The sequence below is a fragment of the Labrus mixtus genome, chromosome 13 (assembly GCF_963584025.1).
Source record: "Labrus mixtus chromosome 13, fLabMix1.1, whole genome shotgun sequence".
NCBI classification, from domain to species: Eukaryota; Metazoa; Chordata; class Actinopteri; order Labriformes; family Labridae; genus Labrus; species Labrus mixtus.
In genome coordinates, this window is record NC_083624.1 from 25,485,483 (window position 1) to 25,506,923 (window position 21,441).

At 40.5% G+C, this 21,441-nt stretch overlaps 1 protein-coding gene across 1 annotated transcript; it reads left to right on the plus strand.

Moving 5' to 3' along the window:
- Positions 1-7,457: 7,457 nt before the first annotated feature.
- On the plus strand, positions 7,458-21,431 carry ttc21b (tetratricopeptide repeat domain 21B). Its single transcript, XM_061054376.1, has 29 exons — positions 7,458-7,615; positions 8,713-8,842; positions 8,947-9,057; positions 9,148-9,314; positions 9,475-9,597; positions 9,720-9,877; positions 10,418-10,502; positions 10,624-10,722; positions 10,867-11,059; positions 11,172-11,269; positions 11,395-11,595; positions 12,933-13,062; positions 13,172-13,329; positions 13,602-13,826; positions 13,977-14,215; positions 14,633-14,705; positions 16,893-17,003; positions 17,088-17,226; positions 17,542-17,648; positions 17,795-17,983; positions 18,194-18,304; positions 18,397-18,478; positions 18,916-19,066; positions 19,149-19,310; positions 19,412-19,607; positions 20,147-20,371; positions 20,523-20,643; positions 20,733-20,800; positions 20,893-21,431. Exons 1-29 carry the CDS (start codon positions 7,592-7,594, stop codon positions 20,968-20,970), a joined length of 3,954 nt encoding a protein of 1,317 aa, XP_060910359.1. The 5' UTR covers positions 7,458-7,591; the 3' UTR covers positions 20,971-21,431.
- The last annotated feature ends 10 nt before the right edge of the window (positions 21,432-21,441 follow it).

Here is a 21,441-nt window from a genome sequence, read left to right on the forward strand (position 1 = left end):
ATCACCCCCCCTTGCTCTCTATCCCTCTTCCTGCATTTTATCCCATTTCTCCCCCTATCCCTTTCCAAGCCCGGTGCAGTCTAGGCCTGTGAAGACTGTTTCATCATGAGCCGGGGATCCGGCCGAAGATTTCTGCCTTTTAATAAGGCAGTTTTTTCTTACCACTGTAACTTTTGCTGCTTTGCTAAAGTGCTCATGATGGATAGGCCGGGTAGTAAGTAAGGTCTTTTAAATACTTTTTGAAACATAGCAATGAGTAAGGTCTTTTTACCTGCTCTTTTGTAATGTTAAAAGACAAAGAGTAAGGTCTTTTACCTACTTTTTGAAAAGTGTCTTGAGATAACACTTGTTATGAGTTGACGCTATACAAATAAAAATTGATTGATTGATTGATTAATTGATTGATTGATTGATTGATTGATTGATTGATTGATTGATTGATTGATTGATTTAGTGTCCACAATGTTTAGGACCAGAGTTGTCGAGAGCTTTTTGTTTTTGCAAATGTTGCCAGCCCATGGCTTGTGTTCATGTTGCGCTTGATATTCTCATTGACCTCCTCTCAAGATCAGCAGTCAAGGTGAGGCTTTCTCCTCCTCACACTGGAGTGAGTGTCCAGCTGTAATTCAGCTGTTTCTCCAGGTCCATTAGCTGAATATGCAAAAGGGTACTAGGATCACAACTGCAATTTTAAGTTCTACTTTGACAAAAGCAGTTGCACCAGTGGTAGTACATGTTCCACTGGGGCTGTTGGTTGTCATGCTGTTAGCTTTCACAACATATTTCAGCATCTGCTTAATGGGGTCAATTGCATCCGCTTTTGTGCTGGAGCTCAATATATTCAGCAATGTACCTCTTGCTTAGCTCACTGAGCAGCTTTGAGATCCCTGTTTGCCCCAGCAAAAAAAACCTTTGCTGGGCTGTAGGTTCAATGGCTGTGCCTCCTAGTGAGCTGTCTATGTGGCTTGCTCCCACAATGTCTGGCCCTCCCTGCTGCCTCGTGACAGTAGTGCTTGACTTCTCCTCCACTGCAGCCATTCCCTCTTTCTGAAGCAGCCGTTATTTTGTCTTCCCTTTTGCATCTCCATTAAGGTGGAGTTCAAAAGCCTGCTCTACCACAGCTTACTGCTCCCACCGGACCACTGTGATGCAGTTGTTACTTCACTTCATGTAGATCTTTCTCAACTCTACACTCACCTAGAGTCTTGTGGTTAGTCTCAAAGGATGTCACACTGGCCCCACCCCTTCTGCCTGTTCGGGTCATTGCAGGTGTACTAGAAGAGTTGGTCAGCTTTACCCCTTCAGCAGGCAAAGTTCTCATTTTGCTTGTACACCAGCAGCTGTTGGGCTGAAGCCAAGGGGATTAACTATAAAAGTTGCATTCTGGCAAGGGTTGGCCTGGGCCACCCTGGAAATCCAATTGGCCTCCCCCCAAATTCTTAACCATTATTGGCTTTCTGTCCTTGTCAGAGGCGGTTTTTAAGTTAAAATCAACTATCTGGGCTGCAGGCGCATATTTCAAATCGGAAGTTGGAAATACAGAGTTGCCGGTTGGATACGTCAATCAGAATTCCAACTTTGAAACTCTGAGAACCTTCAGTAGCCTGAGTTAAAATCCAACATGGCTGCTATACGTGCATCAACAGTAATGTTAAAGCTGTAATTATTATGTTTATGTTTATTAGCCCTCTTTTTGAATAATTAAATCAATTACACCGACATGCAAGTTACATCTGTGGACATGTCATGTTATTTTCGTGCACAAACTATCGAAACTATACTAATAGTGTGTGGTTATTGCCAGGTATTAGCTAACATAATAAAGTTACTACTGGAGGCGTTCATGTGGGGTCAGCCCTATGGTCCCACAGACCTATGTTCCCACATTTCTAGGACATTTTCAAAATTAGGTCTTGTGTTCCTACATTTCCCTTCAATTTAAGCCCTATCCTCCCACAAGATTTTTTTGGAAGCACTTTTATGATGAACGAGTCATTTTATTTCGATCAGCAGCAATTTATATGCAGCAGCATACAAATTTATGAAAAAGGAAACGTGGGAACATAGAGCCTAATTTTGAAAAAAATCTTAGAAATGTGGGAACACGCTCCCGTTCATGTTGCTTGTTCGACTTGTTGCCAACTCTCAACTGGAACGCGATTAACTTTCAATGTGGCACATCACTTTGTTGGTACTTTAAAATGTGACTTTGAGCAAACCTCTTTTAGTCCTTGAAAAATTAAGCTATAAGAAGATTTATATGTTGCCTTCCTTTACGTTTTAGACATCAGAAATAAACATAGCAAAAAATCAACTTTTCACTACTTGAATGTTGTTAGAAATATGTGCACACAAACTTTATGCCACCCGTGCATAAATCAGTGCTCAACTTGGGCCACCCAAGTCAAAAACAGTCTGGATCCACCCCTGCCTGCTCTGAAGCCAAATAGTTCAAGATTCAAGATTCAAAATGTTTATTGTCATGTGCACAGTAGGAAACATGTTTCTCTGTACAATGAAATTCTTTCTTTGCTGTCCACAATGAATGCCAACAATAAAATATTAAAATTAAATATAGCCAAATAAAAATAATAATAATAATAAAAACAATAATAATATATACAAATATCCAAAATATACAAAAAATAAGGCAATTTGAAGGCAGTAGGGTGCAAATAGAAAATTTAAACTGTGCAAAAAATGAGTGTAATATGTGCAAACTGAGCATGAGGTAGTTTGTGATTGTTACACTCCTGTCAGTTGTTTAGCAGTCAGACAGCAGTGGGAAAGAAAGAGTTCTTGAGTCTGGAGGTCCTGCATCTAACACTTCTGTACCTCCAGCCTGAGGGTAGCAGTGTGAACAGTCCGTGCTGGGGGTGGGTGGGGTCTTTGAGGATGGAGGCAGCTCTCCTGTGGACTCTGCAGTGGTAGATGCTCTGCAGAGAGGGCAGTGGAGTCTTAGTGATCCTCTCAGCAGTCTTCACCACTCTCTCTCCTCTCCTTTCTCATGTCCACTATTATCTCCTTCGTTGTCTTTGTGGGAGGCGACACAGTCGTGGATGAACAGGGTGTAGAGGATGGGGCTGAGGATGCATCCCTGTGGAGTGCCAATGTTCGTAATAATGCTGGCTGAAGTCCTATTACCAATCCTGACAGACTGGGGCCTGCCAGTCAAGAAGTCTAGGAGCCAGTCACAGAGAGTGGGGTGCAGGCCAAGTGTAGACTGTTTGTGGGTGAGTTTGTAGCAGCGATGGCATCTGAGGTGGATCTGTTGGGCCGGTAGGCATACTGCAGGGGGTCCAGGTTGTCCGGTATGCTGCTCTGGATGTGGGCTAGTACCACTCTCTTGAAACACTTTGTGATGATTGGAGTGAGTGCCACTGGCCTGTCGTCATTCAGGCAGGTGGCCGGGCTCTTCTTGGGAAGCGAGACGATGGTTGTTGCAAAGTTCTTTTAAAAAATCAGAGCTCAGAGAGGTTTTCATTTATTTTTTTGTTTATTTTCTCATCAAATGCTTAAGGTGCCTTTTAAGGAGCAAATTCCGAGCAGATTTAACTGTTCTTCATTGTTGTTTAGTATGACAACATTAACAATGGATCATAGTCCGATGAAAATGATGAGTATCATCATGCTGTCATAATAGCTCTCAGTTGATTGAAGGAATTTAATTTAGAATAATGGCTCTGAAGTGACAACCTTCTAGCAAATTCAGCATCAGCTTTTACAGTTAGAAGCTGGATGACTCACTCATAGCTAGAAGGCTGCGGGCAGCATTAGTGTCATTTCAGAACCTGTAAAACATTGAAGTAATCAGTGTCCATTTAGTGTGCACTTAAAGTGTAACTGCTTCAAATTATATTGATCTCTTGATTCTCTTGGGACGTTAAAATCACTCATGAATACATGACTGGTACGATGGTTTATTGCAAACCATCTTAAGCGACATGATCATACTTAAAAAAAAAACCTCAAATATTTGAGTCTAAGGAGCTTTGAAACAGAAAACTTTTACAGGTTTTTGATATTTTTATTTCAGCCTCAAATATGTTTTAGCCAGCCTCTGTGTTAGAGGCTAAAATCTGGTTTCTGAGTGTGCTTTGTGGCTCCTGCCGGAAGCTGTCCACATCTTAAGTGGTTGAAACATTTTATTCATTATTAATGACAGTAGATATATTCATTAGAATCCAACATAACTTTTACCTATTATCCCTTCTAAATCTGGAGGGCAGTAAACAAGAGACTGATTATATCTGCTTTTTTTTTAACCTCACAATGGTGAAGTGATTATCAGTTTGTGCCACACCCACTTGCCATGCTCTTTCCTGTCAACTGAGCAATTGAACTTTCTCTGAATTTTTTTCCCCAGTATTCCCCCAGAGCTGATGGCATTAAGACAAAAACAAAATTACAATAAGTGGATCCTTTTTTTTCTGTTAAATAATATTCTGAGTGGATGCTGTCTAAAGATTCTTATTCTGTAAAACTTGTGCCTACAATTTTATCTACCAGCAGACAACATCCTTTGAAATGTAGCCTGTCTGAAACCAGCTCCACTGACTGCTACAGGTGGGGCTACAGTTTGCCTATTTTAATGACCAGTTAATCAAGAGTGATTCTGCAGATTCTCCTTCCTGGTTGCCCGGCAACATGACATCAAGCTCCTTTGTTAAACTACATTAGGGTGGAAGGTCGGAAGTTGGTCTGGCGTCCCCATCCCAGGAGCCTCACAATCTGGGCATAATACATGTGGACATGTTAAATGTGAAAGGATGTCTATTTGGCTCGGGATCCTGCCGCTGGCATGCATGAAAAGGCAGGCTGGAAAACAATTCAGAGAGAAATCTGAGAATGCTACCCATAACAGCTCTGTAATTTTATTTGCTGTAGATAGATGGGAGGAAAATCCCATTAGATTAGGTAGTGGTGAGTACCCTCTTACCTTCCCAATGTGCTGATAGACAGACACACAAACTGACACACACACACACACATGCAAACACACGCGCACACACACACGCACACACACAGGCTACACACAATTTCTCTTTTTATCTCAACCAGTAAATCTCTGTCTTTCTGCCTCTCTCTGTCTCACACACACACACACACACACACACACACACACACACACACACAGTTTCAAATAGACCACTCCCTTAATAGCTCTCAACAACAATGAAAAATACTGTACCACAGTTTACAGACAACAACTTGTCAAGAAAAACAAGAGGGTTGTACATACTCTCCCACTTTTTCTAATTTAATTTATCTGACATAACACTTATAAAGCTATCTATCTATTACAAAACTTGACCAGCAATATGAAAGTATGTACTTTTTTTGTGTTAATTCCACGACTGCATATGCATTTTTTTTTGTCAACATATGGAAAAAGAAATGAAAGTGTTCATTGGCAAGTGAACTGCTTGTGTTATTGGGCATGGCTCTTTGATCAATAATGGCCTGTACAAACCACAATGGATAAAGCCATTAGAATGCTATAGCAGCACATCCCAGGGGGAACATATTCCACAGTCTTTCCTCTAATAGGTTTTCAAATGCATTCTTTGTAAGTGCAACAACACATGCAGTATTTATGCTCTTTGCTAAGTACAACACCTTTATTATCAACAGTGTTCTACTCTGTATGAGTATTATTGAAAATGTGACTTATTTAATTTGAATTAATGTTTTAAAGAATGATTAGAATAAGATACATATTATTATTATTATTATTAATTATTATGTGCATTTACTCTGCTACAATAGCATCCAAGAATGTTGGTTTAAAACGGTTTGCTAACTCGTGTGTCAGAGCCGTTTACCATAGCTGCACATGCTCAGAGCTGCCATAGCTGCACATGCTCAGAGCTCGATACCAACCTGATTTACTCTTCCATCGATGTATGCTGCGGAGAGTAATGATTATGTGCCAGAGTTAGTGCTAAACAGTATTTGACAAGGCGTGGAAAGGTCTCTCTTGGAACAGTTGCACCCATGCTGGACACTGGCTGCCCCTGACATGGACTCAACACTGTAGACATCAGGAGTTCATGCTTAACAGTCAATGCATGGTGTTGCATAACACTGGATCCCCGATTAACACCATCTGGGTGGAAACATGTTTCCACTCAGCAGGGAAAACTGCATAAAGATGTGTCAATAGGTGAGGATCTGTGCAAACTTCCTTGTTTGGATGAGTGAAATTATTAGATATTTTGTATTTCACAATTACAAAGATCTAATGTTCTAATGTTGTTGTCGTGGATTGTCTAAATTAAACTGAGATGGTAAATCGTGTAGATATGGAAAACAGAACGCAGCCCAACAAAGACAAACTGACCACATTGATGCAACCTCTGTGAGAGGAAAAAACACTAGGCTCCCTCAAATAATTTCCATATATTCAAAGCAGGTTTAACTTTATCATACAATAAAAATGTTTTATTTATAACACACTTTACATTTAAACAAAAATCTCAAAGTGCTAGAGTTTCAATAAAACCATAAAAACAGTAGCAATAGTCAAAGGTAAAATCAGAGTTAAGAACCTGAGCATAAATTAAGATCTAAAAGCAGTGGTTTAAGGGAAAAGGTCTTTAGGAGAAGGCTCTTTTAAAGAGGAGAGTTTTCAAGTCCTTTTTAAAGGAGTCTGTGGGGCTCTCAAGTAGTCAGGTAGAGCATTCCATAGCCTTGAGAAGGCTCTGTCCCCCATGGAGCAGAGCTTAGTCCTGGGGGTTTGGAGGCAATTTGTGGCGGCAGATCGAAGGTGTCTTGTGCGGGTTAGTGGGGTGAACAGTTCTTTGAGGTATGGGGGGGCATTTCCGTGCATGCATTGATGCACAAGTTGTTATACAGTAGAAGCCAAAACATGCAATCTCACAAAATCATGACATGTGTCAAAACTCGAATTGATTCCTCTGAATTAATTCACAAACACACACACACATTCATAGGCTTGTTTCCCAGACTAATATATAGGCCTAATAATAATAATAATAATCATAATAACTATAATCACAATAATAAGAATAATAATGTGGATACTGTTGTTATTATTATCATAATAATTATGTTTTATAACTAGTAGTAGTAGTAGCCTACAGTTGCAATACTTTTTGCAAAAGGATTATGGCGCCCCCTCGAGAGAAAAAGGCGTAAATACTTCGACCTCAATATAAAAATGGCGTCACGGGGCATTTGTATACCCTGTGCGATGTCTGTCAGGCTTCAAGACTTCCCCCGAAACCAAATCTGTTTACCCAGAGATGCCCGGTAACAGACGTTATCAATGAAACGTAGCAGAATGTAGACTCTGAATAAACTGAGGTTGGTGTTTTGATCTGCCAGCGTATTTTGATGTGTATATATAAATACACATCTATTTCCACGACGCCTGAAAAGAAAACGTTGGGGTAAATTTAACACCTATAGACGGCCGTTACTAAGATACGGGGTAACGCATAAGGACTTCCAAGATGGCGAAAACATAAACTGAACTGATATCGTTGTTGTAAAGTATATTGCAGACCGATTCGCAGATATTTCCACTCAGAGAGTCACTGTACGAGCATAAAGCGGCTCAGCAAAGATGGAGGATGAAGAGACAGCATTGGTAAGACGGCAGGTTTAATGATACGTAAACACTGGCTCTGAGAAGAAGGGACCTAATGGCTCAACTCCCTTAGCCCAAGTTTGACACGCAAATCTTCCAATAATGTTGTAATTTAAGACCGTCGGAGTAAATGCAGCATCATACAGGAAGGTAATAATGTTTAATAGCTTCAACTGCGACTGAGTAATGATAACGTTAGCGGCCATAATTCACCCTCTGACTACACACCCTTCCTCTATTCACCCTGGTTTGCATGTTATATGTTCTATCAACAAAATAGCAAAGTCTGCAGCAGGTAGCTCAAAGTGCAAAGCTATTTGAGTAACCCTTGTTTGCTTACTTTCACCAGGTAGAGGAGTGTGTTCAGTGGCAGACTGCTGTCACAATCCTGTTCCACAGACAGACTTAAGAACTCTTTTGTCCCCCTGGCCATACGTCTGTACAACACCTCACTGTTATGGCAGACACACACTTGGACTAAATCTTCCTTTTTTTCCATTTCCCATCTGCACAGCTGTCCCAAGAGTCAGCCTCTAGTTGGACACTTTAATGATCACCTCAATTACTTAAATAGCACCTTTAATTTAATGTTTGCACTGCCTGTTATTTAATGTCTGTTTTTGATAACTCTGCACTATCTGCTTTTTAAACATTGCTGTACATATATAAATAACACAACTTCAGAAGGTCAACACTTTTTTATTTTTTATATTCAGATCTAATTACAGACTTTCTCCCTCAACTGTTTATAGGTTCTTGTTTAAATTTCACATATATTTTTTATCCCTGCACGGGTTATGTACATTTCTTGTATAAGACAATTTTTTAATTGCACAGTTTAAGTTTGTTTCATCTAGGGGTATTCTTTAAATCTTTTTTTCAGGTTAATATATATGTATGGGAGGGCGGCGTCGGTTTTGTGGTTTAATTTTTTAACAAATGTTTCATGTCATGTACGTCTTTGTAACCTGCTACTGGATGCTTTGAATTTCCCTCGGGATCAATAAAGTATCTATCTATCTATCTATCTACTTTCACTACCACCAACTTCTAACTCCTCAAACTCAGTCCTTTCTCTGTTTGTTTGTGTTCCACAGGCTTTGATCAGATACTATTGCTATGAAAAGTATTTCAGTCATGCTGTTATCGCTGCAGCAGCTGCTCAGAGGAAGTTCAGCAATGATCCCATCTACAGTTTTTTCCATGCTTATGGTACCCTTATGCAAGGTGAGATTAAAAGAAAAAAATGTTATGAAAACTTTTTCTGGCTAGGCTAGTGGCTTTTTACATCCGTCATACCTGCACTTACTTGTCATTTTTTTTTACTGCAGATGAAATTCAGGAGGCCTCGGTAGAGTTGGACACAATTAGAGACAGTAGAGATGTGGCTCTCTGCACTCTAATGGCCCTTGTCTATGCTGAGAAAAAAAAGACTAACCCAGGTAAGCCCGTATACTTACCTTGTCTTATATCTTATATGGACAGGACACACTTGACTGGTAATATTCTGATAAGAGTCCTTTCATTCATAGACAGAGAAGTCATTCAGGAACTTGATGCTAAGGTCAAAGAGGATCGAAAAAGTGCTTCACCCAAGAGTCTGTACCATGCTGGGATGTTTCTCTGGCTTTTGGGGCGAAATGACAAGGCAAGGGAGTACACAGAGAGAATGATCAAACTCTCAAAAGGCTCCAGAGAGGTGAGACTTGTATTTTTCTCACATGTATGAAAAATGCATTAATTGTTGCTTTTCATGTTTATGATGAAATGTTTTATGACAAGATGACAAAGAGGGACATTCTTGCTTCTCATCTATTTGCACATTTCTTCCACATTTGGACTGATATTTTGTTTTTCAGGGGACAATCCTGAAGGCCTGGATAGATGTGACATCTGGTAAAGATGCCTACGCCAGAAAGGCTGGAAAATACTTTGATGAAGCCCTAAAAGAGAAAGCAGATGTTTTTGCGCTCATGGGAAAGGTGAGATGGGAATTACAAATATGTATTGATATGTTTTCCTCCTCTGCAGCTGAAAATGTTAGAGGGCTTTTATTAGAAACACATTATTTTAATGGTTCATTTGTGACTTTGATCCGTCCTAGGCACAATACTATGAATACCGTCAGAACTACTCAGGAGCATTGGAGATGGTTAACCAGGTCATTGTCAGTTTCCCTGGGTTCCTGCCTGCACTCAATAAGAAGATGAAACTGTTGCTCAGCCTTCAGGACTGGGAACAAACCATAGATGCAGCTCACAGGTAATTGATGAGTTTTTTTCTCTCCAAATAATACTATTCAAACCTCATGTGAGATTATGAAGTAAAAAGTTAGACAAAAAATGCATTTAAAATCACCACCATGGAAGTTAAGAAAAAAACATATTCAACCTTTATAAATGGCTCAGCGTTCAAGTGCTAATTGAACACAATGTGCTGCCTTAAAACCAGAGCATGCTGATTAAGTAAAGTGCAGTAAAGTCCAACTAAATTTTGAGGATTCGCTCCTCTGGGGGTTGCTTAACAGGAGGAAGAGCAATTGCTCAAGTTGCATCGAGTTTCAAGCTGCTTTGGTGCCCTCGTTGGGATGTTGAGAAGTGGTGGAGGTGCGAGAGTATACTTTACATCCTTTGGCAGCCTTAACAGTTCCTTTTCAGTTTTAATGAAATTTGTCTGGGAATTCAACACGGTATGCAGAATCAGATATTCTATTACTGTCAATCTAAAGAAATCCAAGCTTACTTAAGAGTAGGAGATGGACTTCATGGAGTAGTACCTTCAATAACTTGTGTCATTTCCCAGGCTCTTACAGAAGGATAAAAATAACCCGGAGGCCCTGCAGATGCTGGCGCTGTATTCTTTGTGTCGGGAGGGGGATATTACTGAGGTACAGTTGACAAATGCAAACCAGAGGGACTCAAATGAATTGCATTTATTGGCATGTATGATTCAAATGTGGCGAAGTTGTAATCCATTTAGAGAACATTTTTCTGCCCCCCCCTTTGAAGGCAGTAAAGCAGCTTTCCACCCTCTTTGGCAGCTTGGAGGTAGTGGAACCACACAACCCAGAGCTTTTTTACAGGATGTCTCTAGCATTCACCCGTGTTGTAAGATATCTTTTTTTTACATTATTTCTAAATGATGAATAATGAAATACTTTGTCCCCTATTTGAGCCTGGAGAGTTTTACAGACAGTTACAAAATATGAGTTTCACATTTTTTTTATTTTTTTTTTCGTTTTTTTATCAAAGTGTGAACGAAACGAGAAGATAATCGAGCAAACATTTCGGATGGTGGAAAGAGCCTTCTCGGCTGCATCAGGAGACTCAGAGTTAGCAACGGAGCTGGGCTACCAGTCAGTGCTTCATGGCAGAATCAAGGACGCTTTGAAGTGGTACAAGACGGCCATGACTCTGGATGAAACGAGTGTTTCTGCCATGACTGGTAAAAAAATGTCAATCTATTACAGACAACTTTGTAGACATGACTGTATATATTGTTTGTTTGTTTTGATGTTTTCTGAAGAAACTCCACAGTTCTTATGTTTGTTTCTCAGGTATAATTCGTTGCCAGCTGACAGAGGGCCACCTGGAAGACGCAGAAGAACGCTTGGAATGTCTGACAGAGATTCAACAATCTATTGGAAAGTCAGCGGTAACACAAGTTTCCTCCTTGCTTCCCATCTTCTAACTTTTTTTTCTTCTTTCATACAACATATATTTGATTTGCCTTTCTTCTTCTTCTTAGTTTGTATCTGTCTTTATCTTTCAACCTATCAGGACCTACTGTACTTGCGTGCTGTTCTGGCAGTGAAGAAGCGTCGGCCTCAGGAGGAGGTGACAAACCTTTTGAACGATGCCGTGGACACACACTTCTCCACGCTGCAGGGCCTGCCTCTGGGAGTCGAGTACTTTGAGAAGCTGAACCCTGACTTCCTGTTGGAGATTGTCAAAGAGTACATTGCTCTCTGCCCTGCCAAGGTACAACTCATATGATCATGACTGATCCTTTAAATGTCTATTTAACTTGGCTTTTAATTTGGTAGTGTGAAGAGCCTCGGTCATTTGTGTAGCATTTTGCCACTAATGATTTTACTTTGTCATTTTGCAATTTGAGACAGTGTGTGCATATTTAATTAGCAGAGCTGCCAAGTCTCACACATTGACTGTGACAGTTACGCAATTAAGCATCCTGACACAGGTACACGCTAATCCTCCTGTTTCACATGGTGAGAATCATAAATTGCACTTTTTTATTATCTCCCCCCCCCCAATAGATTTCCTCACTTGCTGCTTCCCGTACTTGGGGCCCTGTTCTGCCTCTAATTAATTGGCTTACCCAGGAATTAACCCTAACCATCATCATCATCATCAACCTTTATTTAAGTTCTCGGAGAGATCATTGAGGGTGACCCTCATTTACAATGATGCAGAGAAAACATACATAAATGATAAACAAAAGAAATTAGATAAAGCTACTACAGAAAATAAAATCATTAAAAGAGCAATAAGAACAATAAAATATATACACTAAAATAATATAAAAGCTTGAAATTACTACAGTGATTACTACAGTGAGTAATTAAAATCAAATAAAACAGTTACAGTCAGGTATTGGGCGGTTAAAAATAATATTTCTAAAGTGTCCATAAGGGATAAAAGTACTCAAATTCAAATCCTGTTCTAAAACCAATCATCAGCCTTAATCCAACCAACCAAATGAAAGGCAACTAGTACCAACCAATCAGAGGCAGAGTAGGGCGGGTCATGGCGTCACCATTGCAGGAGAAGAAAAAACTAACTTTTTTGCGACAGGCCTGCAGATTATTAAAAAATAAATTGTGATCTGAATAATGGAACGTCTTTCAACTGAAGTGAAGGTCAGACGGTAGTGACACATGATCCATTCTGATGTGTATGCATGACTGGAAACAGATTTGCACTGGAGTCTGTGGATGAAATGTTACATCCATTTGAATTTATTTAAAGTTTATAAATCAACGTTTATTTTGTCAGATTCTTTGAGTTTATCAGATTTGAATTTTTTTTTACATTTTTTAAGTATGCTGGTCCACTATGGACGATATGTGACATCACAACAGTCTCATCCTTAATGTTACTTCAAAATGAGATATTATTCCAAATCTGGCTTCAAACAGCCCCATTTTTTCAGCAGTGACAGAAGGTCCCTTCCCCATAAATCACACTCCAGTCTTTTGGTGAAGCTTGGCAGCCCTGTTAATTAGCTTGTAATGAGTCACAAAAGGTATGGGGATTTTTGAAATATATAAACATCTTTTTTTAATCTCTGTTTTTAGCCTCCAGCACAGGGTCTGCCTCCCGCCCCTCTGCTCCAGCACTGCGCCACATTGTTGGACACTGTGGTCAAGATTGTTCCTGGTCTCCCTCAGGGGGTCTTCCTCTTGGCCAAAGTCCGATATCAGTCTGGTGAGCACTGCACTTCAAATAAATATATAAATAAATATATCAGGGTTTTTTTTGTTGTTTATTTAATGCAAATGCTATTTTAGCCTATAATGCCTCTGTGTCCATTCAGGAGACATTGATGCTGCTCAGAGCAGCCTGCAACACTGTCTGGACCAGTGTCCCTCTCATGCAGACGCTCATCTGCTAATGGCACAGATCTATCTGCAGCAGGGGAACTTTGCATTGTGCTCCCAGTCTCTTGAGCTCTGCCTCAGCCACAACTTTGAGGTAAGATCTTGTGTGACAGGGTGTGTTATTTGACCCATGGCAAATATACACAACACAGCACAACTGCAGCTCTTACATGTCACATTCAGTATGGAGGTAGCATGTCCTTAATAGACCTGGACAGTTTTGTGGTTGGTTAAAGTTGGGTTAGGCAGCTTTGGAGAAGCCAACAAAAATAAGATCGATTCTGACATAATCTAAGCAGAATTTTTGTTTTTTTTAAGCCAATACTCCACATGTTGGAACTGGTCATGACTTCTCATCCATTCCAGATTCGAGATCACCCGTTGTACCACCTGATCAAGGCTCAGACTCAGAAGAAAATGGGTGAGCTGAAAGAGGCTATTCAGACACTGCAGATGGCCATGAGTCTTCCAGGCGTCCGCAGAGCTGGATCCTCGTACAAGTCCAAGAACAAGAAGATCGAGCTGAGTCCTGCAGACTGTGTCTCTGTCTTCTTGGAGTTAGCAGAGACCCTGTGGCTCAATGGAGAACAGGTAGAAGATTTGTAGATTTTGTTCTTTGTAGTTTATGAAAGGGGAAGTTTGTTGTACTCTGTACTCTGTTGTGCTGTATTTATTAAGGTGTCGTCCTCGCCTCAGAAATTAAAATACATAATAAAGTTATAAATGTGTTAAATATTTCAGCATGAAGCAGCGAAGGTGATGCAGGATGCCATCAATGAGTTCTCGGGGACCCCTGAGGAGCTACGTGTCACTATTGCAAACGCAGACCTGGCACTGCTCCGCGGCGACACTGAGCTGGCGCTGAGCATGCTCAGGAACATTACCCCGGAGCAGCCCTACTACATCCAGGCCAAAGAGAAAATGGGTGACATATATCTGAACCACAGGAAGGACAAACGTCTGTATGCAAGCTGTTACAGGTGAGCAGATAATCTAGATCCAAAACAAACAGAAAAGGAGATCTTAGGATAAGATCACAGCCAATGATATGTGAGCTCCATCTGAAACCTAATGTTTTGTAAATGTTTGTCTGAACAGTAAAGGCTGGGACATTTTACACATGAAACATAGGGTATTAAGTAAGTTCATCCAGCAGAGTCTGTAGGAGGTTTTTAAGAGACCACAAACCAAAAAGTAAATTCAATAAAAAATTAACTGAAGCCATTCATGCAGTCAAAGGGAAATGTGCAGAGTTCTCTCTAGTCTTCTGCTTCTTTCTGATGCTGCTTGTGTCAACAGCTCAGGCGCAGTGAAGCATGACTGAATCTCAGGCCAGCGGAGACGTACTGTGTGTGTATAATAAAGTACTCCATGTGTGATGTCTGTGTTTTCTCCAGAGAAATGGTGGAGAAACTGCCAAGCCCCCATACGTACCTATTACTAGGAGATGCCTTCATTAACATTCAAGAAGTAAGTCCATGTGATTCATCTGTGTGGGTGCTACAGGCTGTACATAACCATGCTGGTGTGTGTGAAATCTAATCCTAGTATTACTTTGGGAAAGAATCCTTTTATCCTTTTAAATCCTTGTGGTATACAGTATATCTCCTTTTTGTAATCATTAGTGCACTAAGCTTCATTTTACTTCTGTATTACTGTTGTTAGTATTCATGTTAAGGAGGTTTGCTAGGTTTTTTAGGGCCCGACGTATATGTTTTTTTTGGGGCCGATACCGATAATGGGGAGGAAAAACTTTGATACTGATATGTAGGTCGATATTTTTATTTTATCTGTTTGTTTCTAGTGATAGATAGATATAGATATATACATTTAGTGCGTTGCTCCTTCAGATGTGTAATTCTACAATTCTACAATTCACTTAGCAGACGCTTTTATCCAAAGCGACGTACATCAGAGAGTAAGAACAACACAAGCAAGGATCTAGAAAAAAGGGAACAATGTCAGTAAGAGCAAACGATCAGCTCTGAGTCTGATTGGACACACAGGTGCTGACAGGAAGTGACCAGAGGCAAAGCACAACATTGACAGCAGTTCTTGAGAGCTCTAATCAGTATAGAAACCATCTTATAAGTCATTGTTATCAAACAAAAACCATCGTCACAACCATCATCATCATAAATAATATGGAGACCATCATCATTAAGTTAGTAGGTATTCATGAAAGAGCTGGGTCTTTAGCTTTTTCTTAAAGGTGCAGAGGGACTCTGCAGATCCAATGGAGTTTGGAAGTTCATTCCACCACCGGGGGGCGACAGAGGAGAAGAGTCTAGTCAGAGACTTAGGACCCTGTTGTGAAGGTTGGATCAGACGCCTTTCATTGGCAGAGCGTAGTGGGCGGGAGGGAGTGTAAATAAAGACAAGCTGGTCACTCAACCTGAAAGTAACTGTGCATGTACGAGCATCACCGCATGACACTCTGGAGGGATAATGCTGGTAATAATCCATAAAGCACACTCTGCTAGTGACAGCAGGAAAGAGAACTGCTTGTTTAATACAATAAAACTCTAATGAAATTATATTTGACTGGTGAATAAATATAGTAATATCGGCGCATATCAGAGATAAAACTAGTCGATATCATTAGTCACTGGTAATGCTAATATCGGCTGATATTGTCATCCATCATCAAGGTCTCTCTTTGATTGGTCTCTAAAGGAACATAAGACTTCCCTTTTCCAGCGTACGCACTGCACAATGATGAAGCAGTTATTTCAGTTGCAATAACAATAGTTTTGAGGAAGCTTTTCTGGGAAATATAGAAAATACACAAAGAATGACACACATATCTCTGACAGCGGAGCTCTTTGTTTGCAGTCGAGGAGCAGACTCACATGAGACATTAAATACTACTAGCTAAACGTTGTCTCGACACAGGACGTACCTGCCTCCTGTAATGAGACAGTGTGAGGTTCATCCAGGCTGAATGAGTACAATGGCAGATTTCAGCTCCTTTGCTGATGTAAGCAATCCATCTCTCTTCTTGACACAGTCAAAGATACATTCATCTATAGTTTGGCCTGCGGTGAAAAATGTTGTGTTTCCAGACAGTTTAAAAAAATATTGATTCATTTTTGTATTGATACGTCAAGCTCACGTTGTTTATTAGAGAAGCATCATGTATTTCAAAGTAGTTCACACGGGCTCATGAGCACCTCACTGCCTTTTTATCAGAGGCTTAACAAAATCAAATAAAAACAAAGAACTCCTATTTTCAAATGATTAAGATCTGCTTTACAAAATTGTAACATGGTGTTCAAGTAGACTTCATCAGGAAATGACCTCGCAGTTTCACCAACGGGTAAAAGATATAAAGGAATAAAGAAAATATTTAATTAAAGTGTTACCTAAAGTAGTAGAGTTAAGGATGAAATAACTCAGCTGACTTTCTTAAGATGAATTAGGTGTATGTTTGTTACGCTCTTAATAACTGCTAGACCAGAGCAATCGAAAACAGCTTTCGCCTCAATCTGCTGGGTGGAGACATCCTCTATATTAAGATAGAAAAGTTTAATCAGAAAGTTTCTTCTTAAGCTGTTTCATATTTACAATGCAGTGGAGTGTGCTGCTTTTGATTTTGTGAATATTTATAATTACTTCTGACATATTGTGACACCACTTGTGTTGTGTCATCCTCAGCCAGAGAAAGCCATCGAGGTTTACGAGAACGCTCTGAAGAAAAACCCCAAAGATGGTGCTTTAGCCAGCAAGATCGGGAAAGCCCTCGTCAAGACTCACAACTACGTCAAGGTTTGTTTGTACAGCTATTTAAAGATAAACACTGTCCACTTACAGAAAAAACCCCAATGTTGACACAAGGCTGATGTCACACAGGCAATGAATTACTACGAATCTGCCCTGAAGACTGAGCAACAGAACTTCCTGCGCTACGACCTGGCTGAGCTGCTAATGAAGATGAAGCATTACGAGCGCTGTGAGAGAGTGCTGTATGAAGCTCTGGCTCATGAACCAGGTATGACATCTCAGTATTACACACACTGAGCTGACGTCAAAAAAAAACCCCACTACTAATACAAATAAGAGGATCCAGTCATGGTGATAGTTAGTGCCCACACATGATACAAATAATGTATAAACAACTTGATTCAAAGAGGGAAAGAAACTCTTCACAAATACTGTGTTTATTCTGAAGGGCTTTCAGTTTGAAAAGAAAGTCAAAATATCGCCCCTGTTTTTTTTTTGTTTTTTTTAAATATTATCTGTGTTTTTGTGTGTTTATGGTTTCAATCATTCTGACTGTTTTTTTTTTTTTTTTTTTTTTTACCAGTAAATGAACTGCAGGCGCTCTCGGATGATTGTCGTTATCTGGTCCTGTTAGCAAAGATACAAATTAAAGTTGACAAAAATGAGGATGCTTTACTTACACTACAAAAAGTAAGTCGCACTCTTGACACTGTGCTATCGTTCATGTTTGTATCATATAGCATGTAATCTTTCACTCTTTCTACAGAGACTATAAGGGGGATGCAAATATTGTTGTTCTGAAATTGATGTTGTGTTTTTTTTTGTGCTGTGTTAAGGCCCGGGATGTTCAGGCCAAAGTCCTGAAGCGGGTTCAGTTGGAGCAGCCCGATGCCATCCCCGTGCAAAAGCAGCTTGCCGCCGAGATCTGTGCTGAGATAGCTAAACACTACACGAGTCAGAGGGGCTATGAGCGAGCAGTCAAATTCTACAAAGAGGCTCTTGTGTATTGTGAGACTGATCGCAAGGTCAGTGCGCAGCTGAATGAAAAACGTCCTGTGTGCTCACTGCAGCTGTGCTTAACAAGCACTGGCATCTTTTAGGGTCTTGTGCTTGCTTTTTCTTAAAATGTTGTGATCTAAGTTGTCGGTAGTGTATAGATCAGATCTCTCCGACGTACATTACTCCATGCAGGATGTTGTCACATGAATTCATATGAGTGTATTCTTTGTTTCTAGGTGATGCTGGAGTTGGCCCGCTTGTATCTCACTCTCGATGAGGTCGATGCATGCCAAGAGCAATGCAGCGTCATCTTGAAGAACGACCAGTTTAATGAAGATGCAACTCTGGTGTGTTCAGGCTGTCTTCAGTAACTGTTTACACGCTGACCTTTCTGTAACCATTTCACCTAAATGTGTTCCTTACATCTGTTTGTTCTTAGATGATGGCGGACATTATGTTTAGGAAGCAGGACTACAACCAGGCGGTTTTCCATTTTCAACAGCTCTTGGAGCGCAAACCAGGTGCATGAGAGCCCCTTTTCCTGTCGTCTCCAAAACACATGGGCGGTTCTAGGCAGGGGCCAACAGGGGTCAGTGCCCCTGTAACACTGAGCTTGGTCCCCCCTGTGGCCACCCCTCCAAAAGGAAGAGCCCCCTAATAACACATACACAGTATTTGACTCAACAACCAGACTCACAATCTAGATATAAATACTATTACTGAAACAAACATAAATCATGGTATTTAATGATGTGCGCTACTATTTGGCACAAAAAACATTTTTTTTAAAGCGATCATCTTTGTCTATTTTTCACCTGGGTTTAATGTTCCCCTCTGACAAAACAACTGGCTCCAGTTTGGCCCCCTCAGTAAAAGTGGTCTAGAACCGCCACTGCCAAAACACTTAGTGAGGAACGGATGAATAGAAAGTACAATAACTTGCACCTGTTGCTTGCAGACAACTACCTGACACTGTCCCGTCTTATTGACCTGTTGAGGAGGGCTGGGAAGTTGGAAGAAGTCCCCAGATTTATCGATATGGCAGAAAAACACTCTTCCCGGACCAAGTTTGACCCGGGGTTCAACTACTGCAAAGGACTTTATCTTTGGTAAGTTTGGGAAGTGTTCCCTCTCAGTGTTGAGTAAAACCAGTCACTAAATCACTAAAACGTTTCATTTATGTATCCCCAGGTTCACAGGGCAACCTAATGAAGCACTGCGACACTTCAACAAAGCACGGAAAGACAACGACTGGGGTCAAAATGCTGTGTACAACATGATCGAAATCTACCTGAACCCTGACAACGACACCATGGGAGGAGAAGTGTTCGAGACTTTGGATGGGGAAATAGGGTGTGGGGACACAAAGATCACACTAAGAATGAAATCAGGATTACATAAACGTATGTACTCCTTCTGTTGCAGCGCTAACGCTCATCTTTGTGTCTCATCAGGAACTCCACTGAGAAGCAGGAGTCGGAGCAGCTGGCTGTGAGAACGGCTGAGAAGCTGCTGAAGGAGTTAAAGCCTCAGACATCAGGTGGACAGGTGCAGCTGCGCATCCTGGAGAACTACTGCTTTCTGGCTACCAAGCAGAAGGCCAATGTAGAGAAAGCACTCGGGGTTTTCACAGAGGTCGCAAACAACGAGGTAAGGAAAGTCCAGATGGTACGCATGAGTTACATGACTCTGGTGTAAATACACCCACATCAGAAGCTGTGCATTATTTCAGTCTACCTCTCTATGGCAGTTCCTTCTACACATTACACCGTATCCAACTGAACTACTACAGCATGTGATTTATTTTATGATGTTAGTTCAGTTGTGTGAATGTCAGTTGTTACATTTTCAATTAAAATAATATTGTTGGGGCGCTGGTGGCGCAGTGGTGCAGTGGTTAGAGCGTGTTCCCCATGTATGGAGGCTGTAGTCTTCTAAGTGGGCGGCCCAGGTTCGAATCCAGCCTGTGGCTCCTTTCCCGCATTTCATTCCCCACTCTCTCTCTCTCTCTCTGATTTTCGACTCTATCCACTGTCCTATCTCTCCAATAAAGGCACAAAAAGCCCAAAAATAAATCTTTAAAAATAATATTGTCAAGTTTTTTGGGTGTGTTCTCGGTTTTAAATAATTGAAATGGGGATGCTTTTCCGATTCATCCCGTCTAACCAGGATTCTCTGGTTGATTTCAGAAAGACCACGTTCCAGCTCTGTTAGCCATGGCGACAGCTTACATGATGCTGAAACAAACCCCCCGAGCCAGGAACCAGCTCAAACGCATAGCTAAGATGAACTGGAGCATTCCCGATGCTGACGAGTTCGAGAAGAGCTGGCTGCTCTTGGCAGACATCTACATCCATTCGGGGAAGTATGACATGGCCGGGGACCTTTTACAGAGATGCCTCAACCATAACAAGGTTAGCCTGGAAAAAAAATGTTGCTGCTTGAATATTTTGTGTTTTATTCATGGTGGTCCAATTCACTTTTTTAAGTTCATTTTGTGACTTGAAAATGTAGATGCAGTCTTGTATGTTAATGCCTTTGTTCTAACAACTGGCCTTTTTCTAGTCTTGCTGTAAAGCTCATGAATATAGGGGCTACATAATGGAAAAAGACCAGGCTTTCTGTGATGCAGCACACAGCTATGAAATGGCTTGGAAATATGGAAATCAGACCAACCCAACTATCGGTACATCAGATTAAATCACATTTTATTGTTTATAGCTGCATTATGGATGAAGAGAATCATGCTGCTCACAGATACCTATTTTCTTTCAGGATACAAGCTCGCATTCAATTACTTAAAAGCAAAGAGATACGTGGATGCCATAGATGTGTGTCATAAGGTGAGACACCTGTTGATGTGTTTTTTTTCGGTTTTAAAAGATCACTTCTGTTTCGATCCTGTGAAATGATCCGTGGTTTGATTCGCCCACAGGTTCTGGCTGCTCATCCGAATTATCCAAGGATGAGAAAGGACATCCTGGACAAAGCTCGTGCTGCGCTGAGATCTTAGTGCTGAAAGTGAGAGCGCAGAGAGAAAGAGAGAAAGGAAGGGAATGTTTCAGCGACAGAATGGGGTTACTTTAGTGGTTTCCAGTTTTATTGTATTAACACATTGCTATGTCTTTCCTTTAAGAAAAGTAGGGTGCTTGCAATCCTGATGGGAAACTCAGTGCAGACACATTGAAACATGCTGAGAGCATTTCGGATGTTTCCAAATGCCTACAAATTGAAAAATATTTTAGAGCACAAAAACAAGGACATAGTGCAGAAGGACAAGAACAATAAGAAGAAAATACTTTTTCTAATGTCATACATAACATGAAGTATTTATATTATCTGAAATGTTTTATTACTGTTTATTTTCATTTTCATTTGAATAGACATGTTTTATATTGTCATATACGGATATAGATATGTTATGAATGGTTGTTACCATAATCTGATATTTAAAAATAAAAATATTTCAAAACATTTTTGTTGC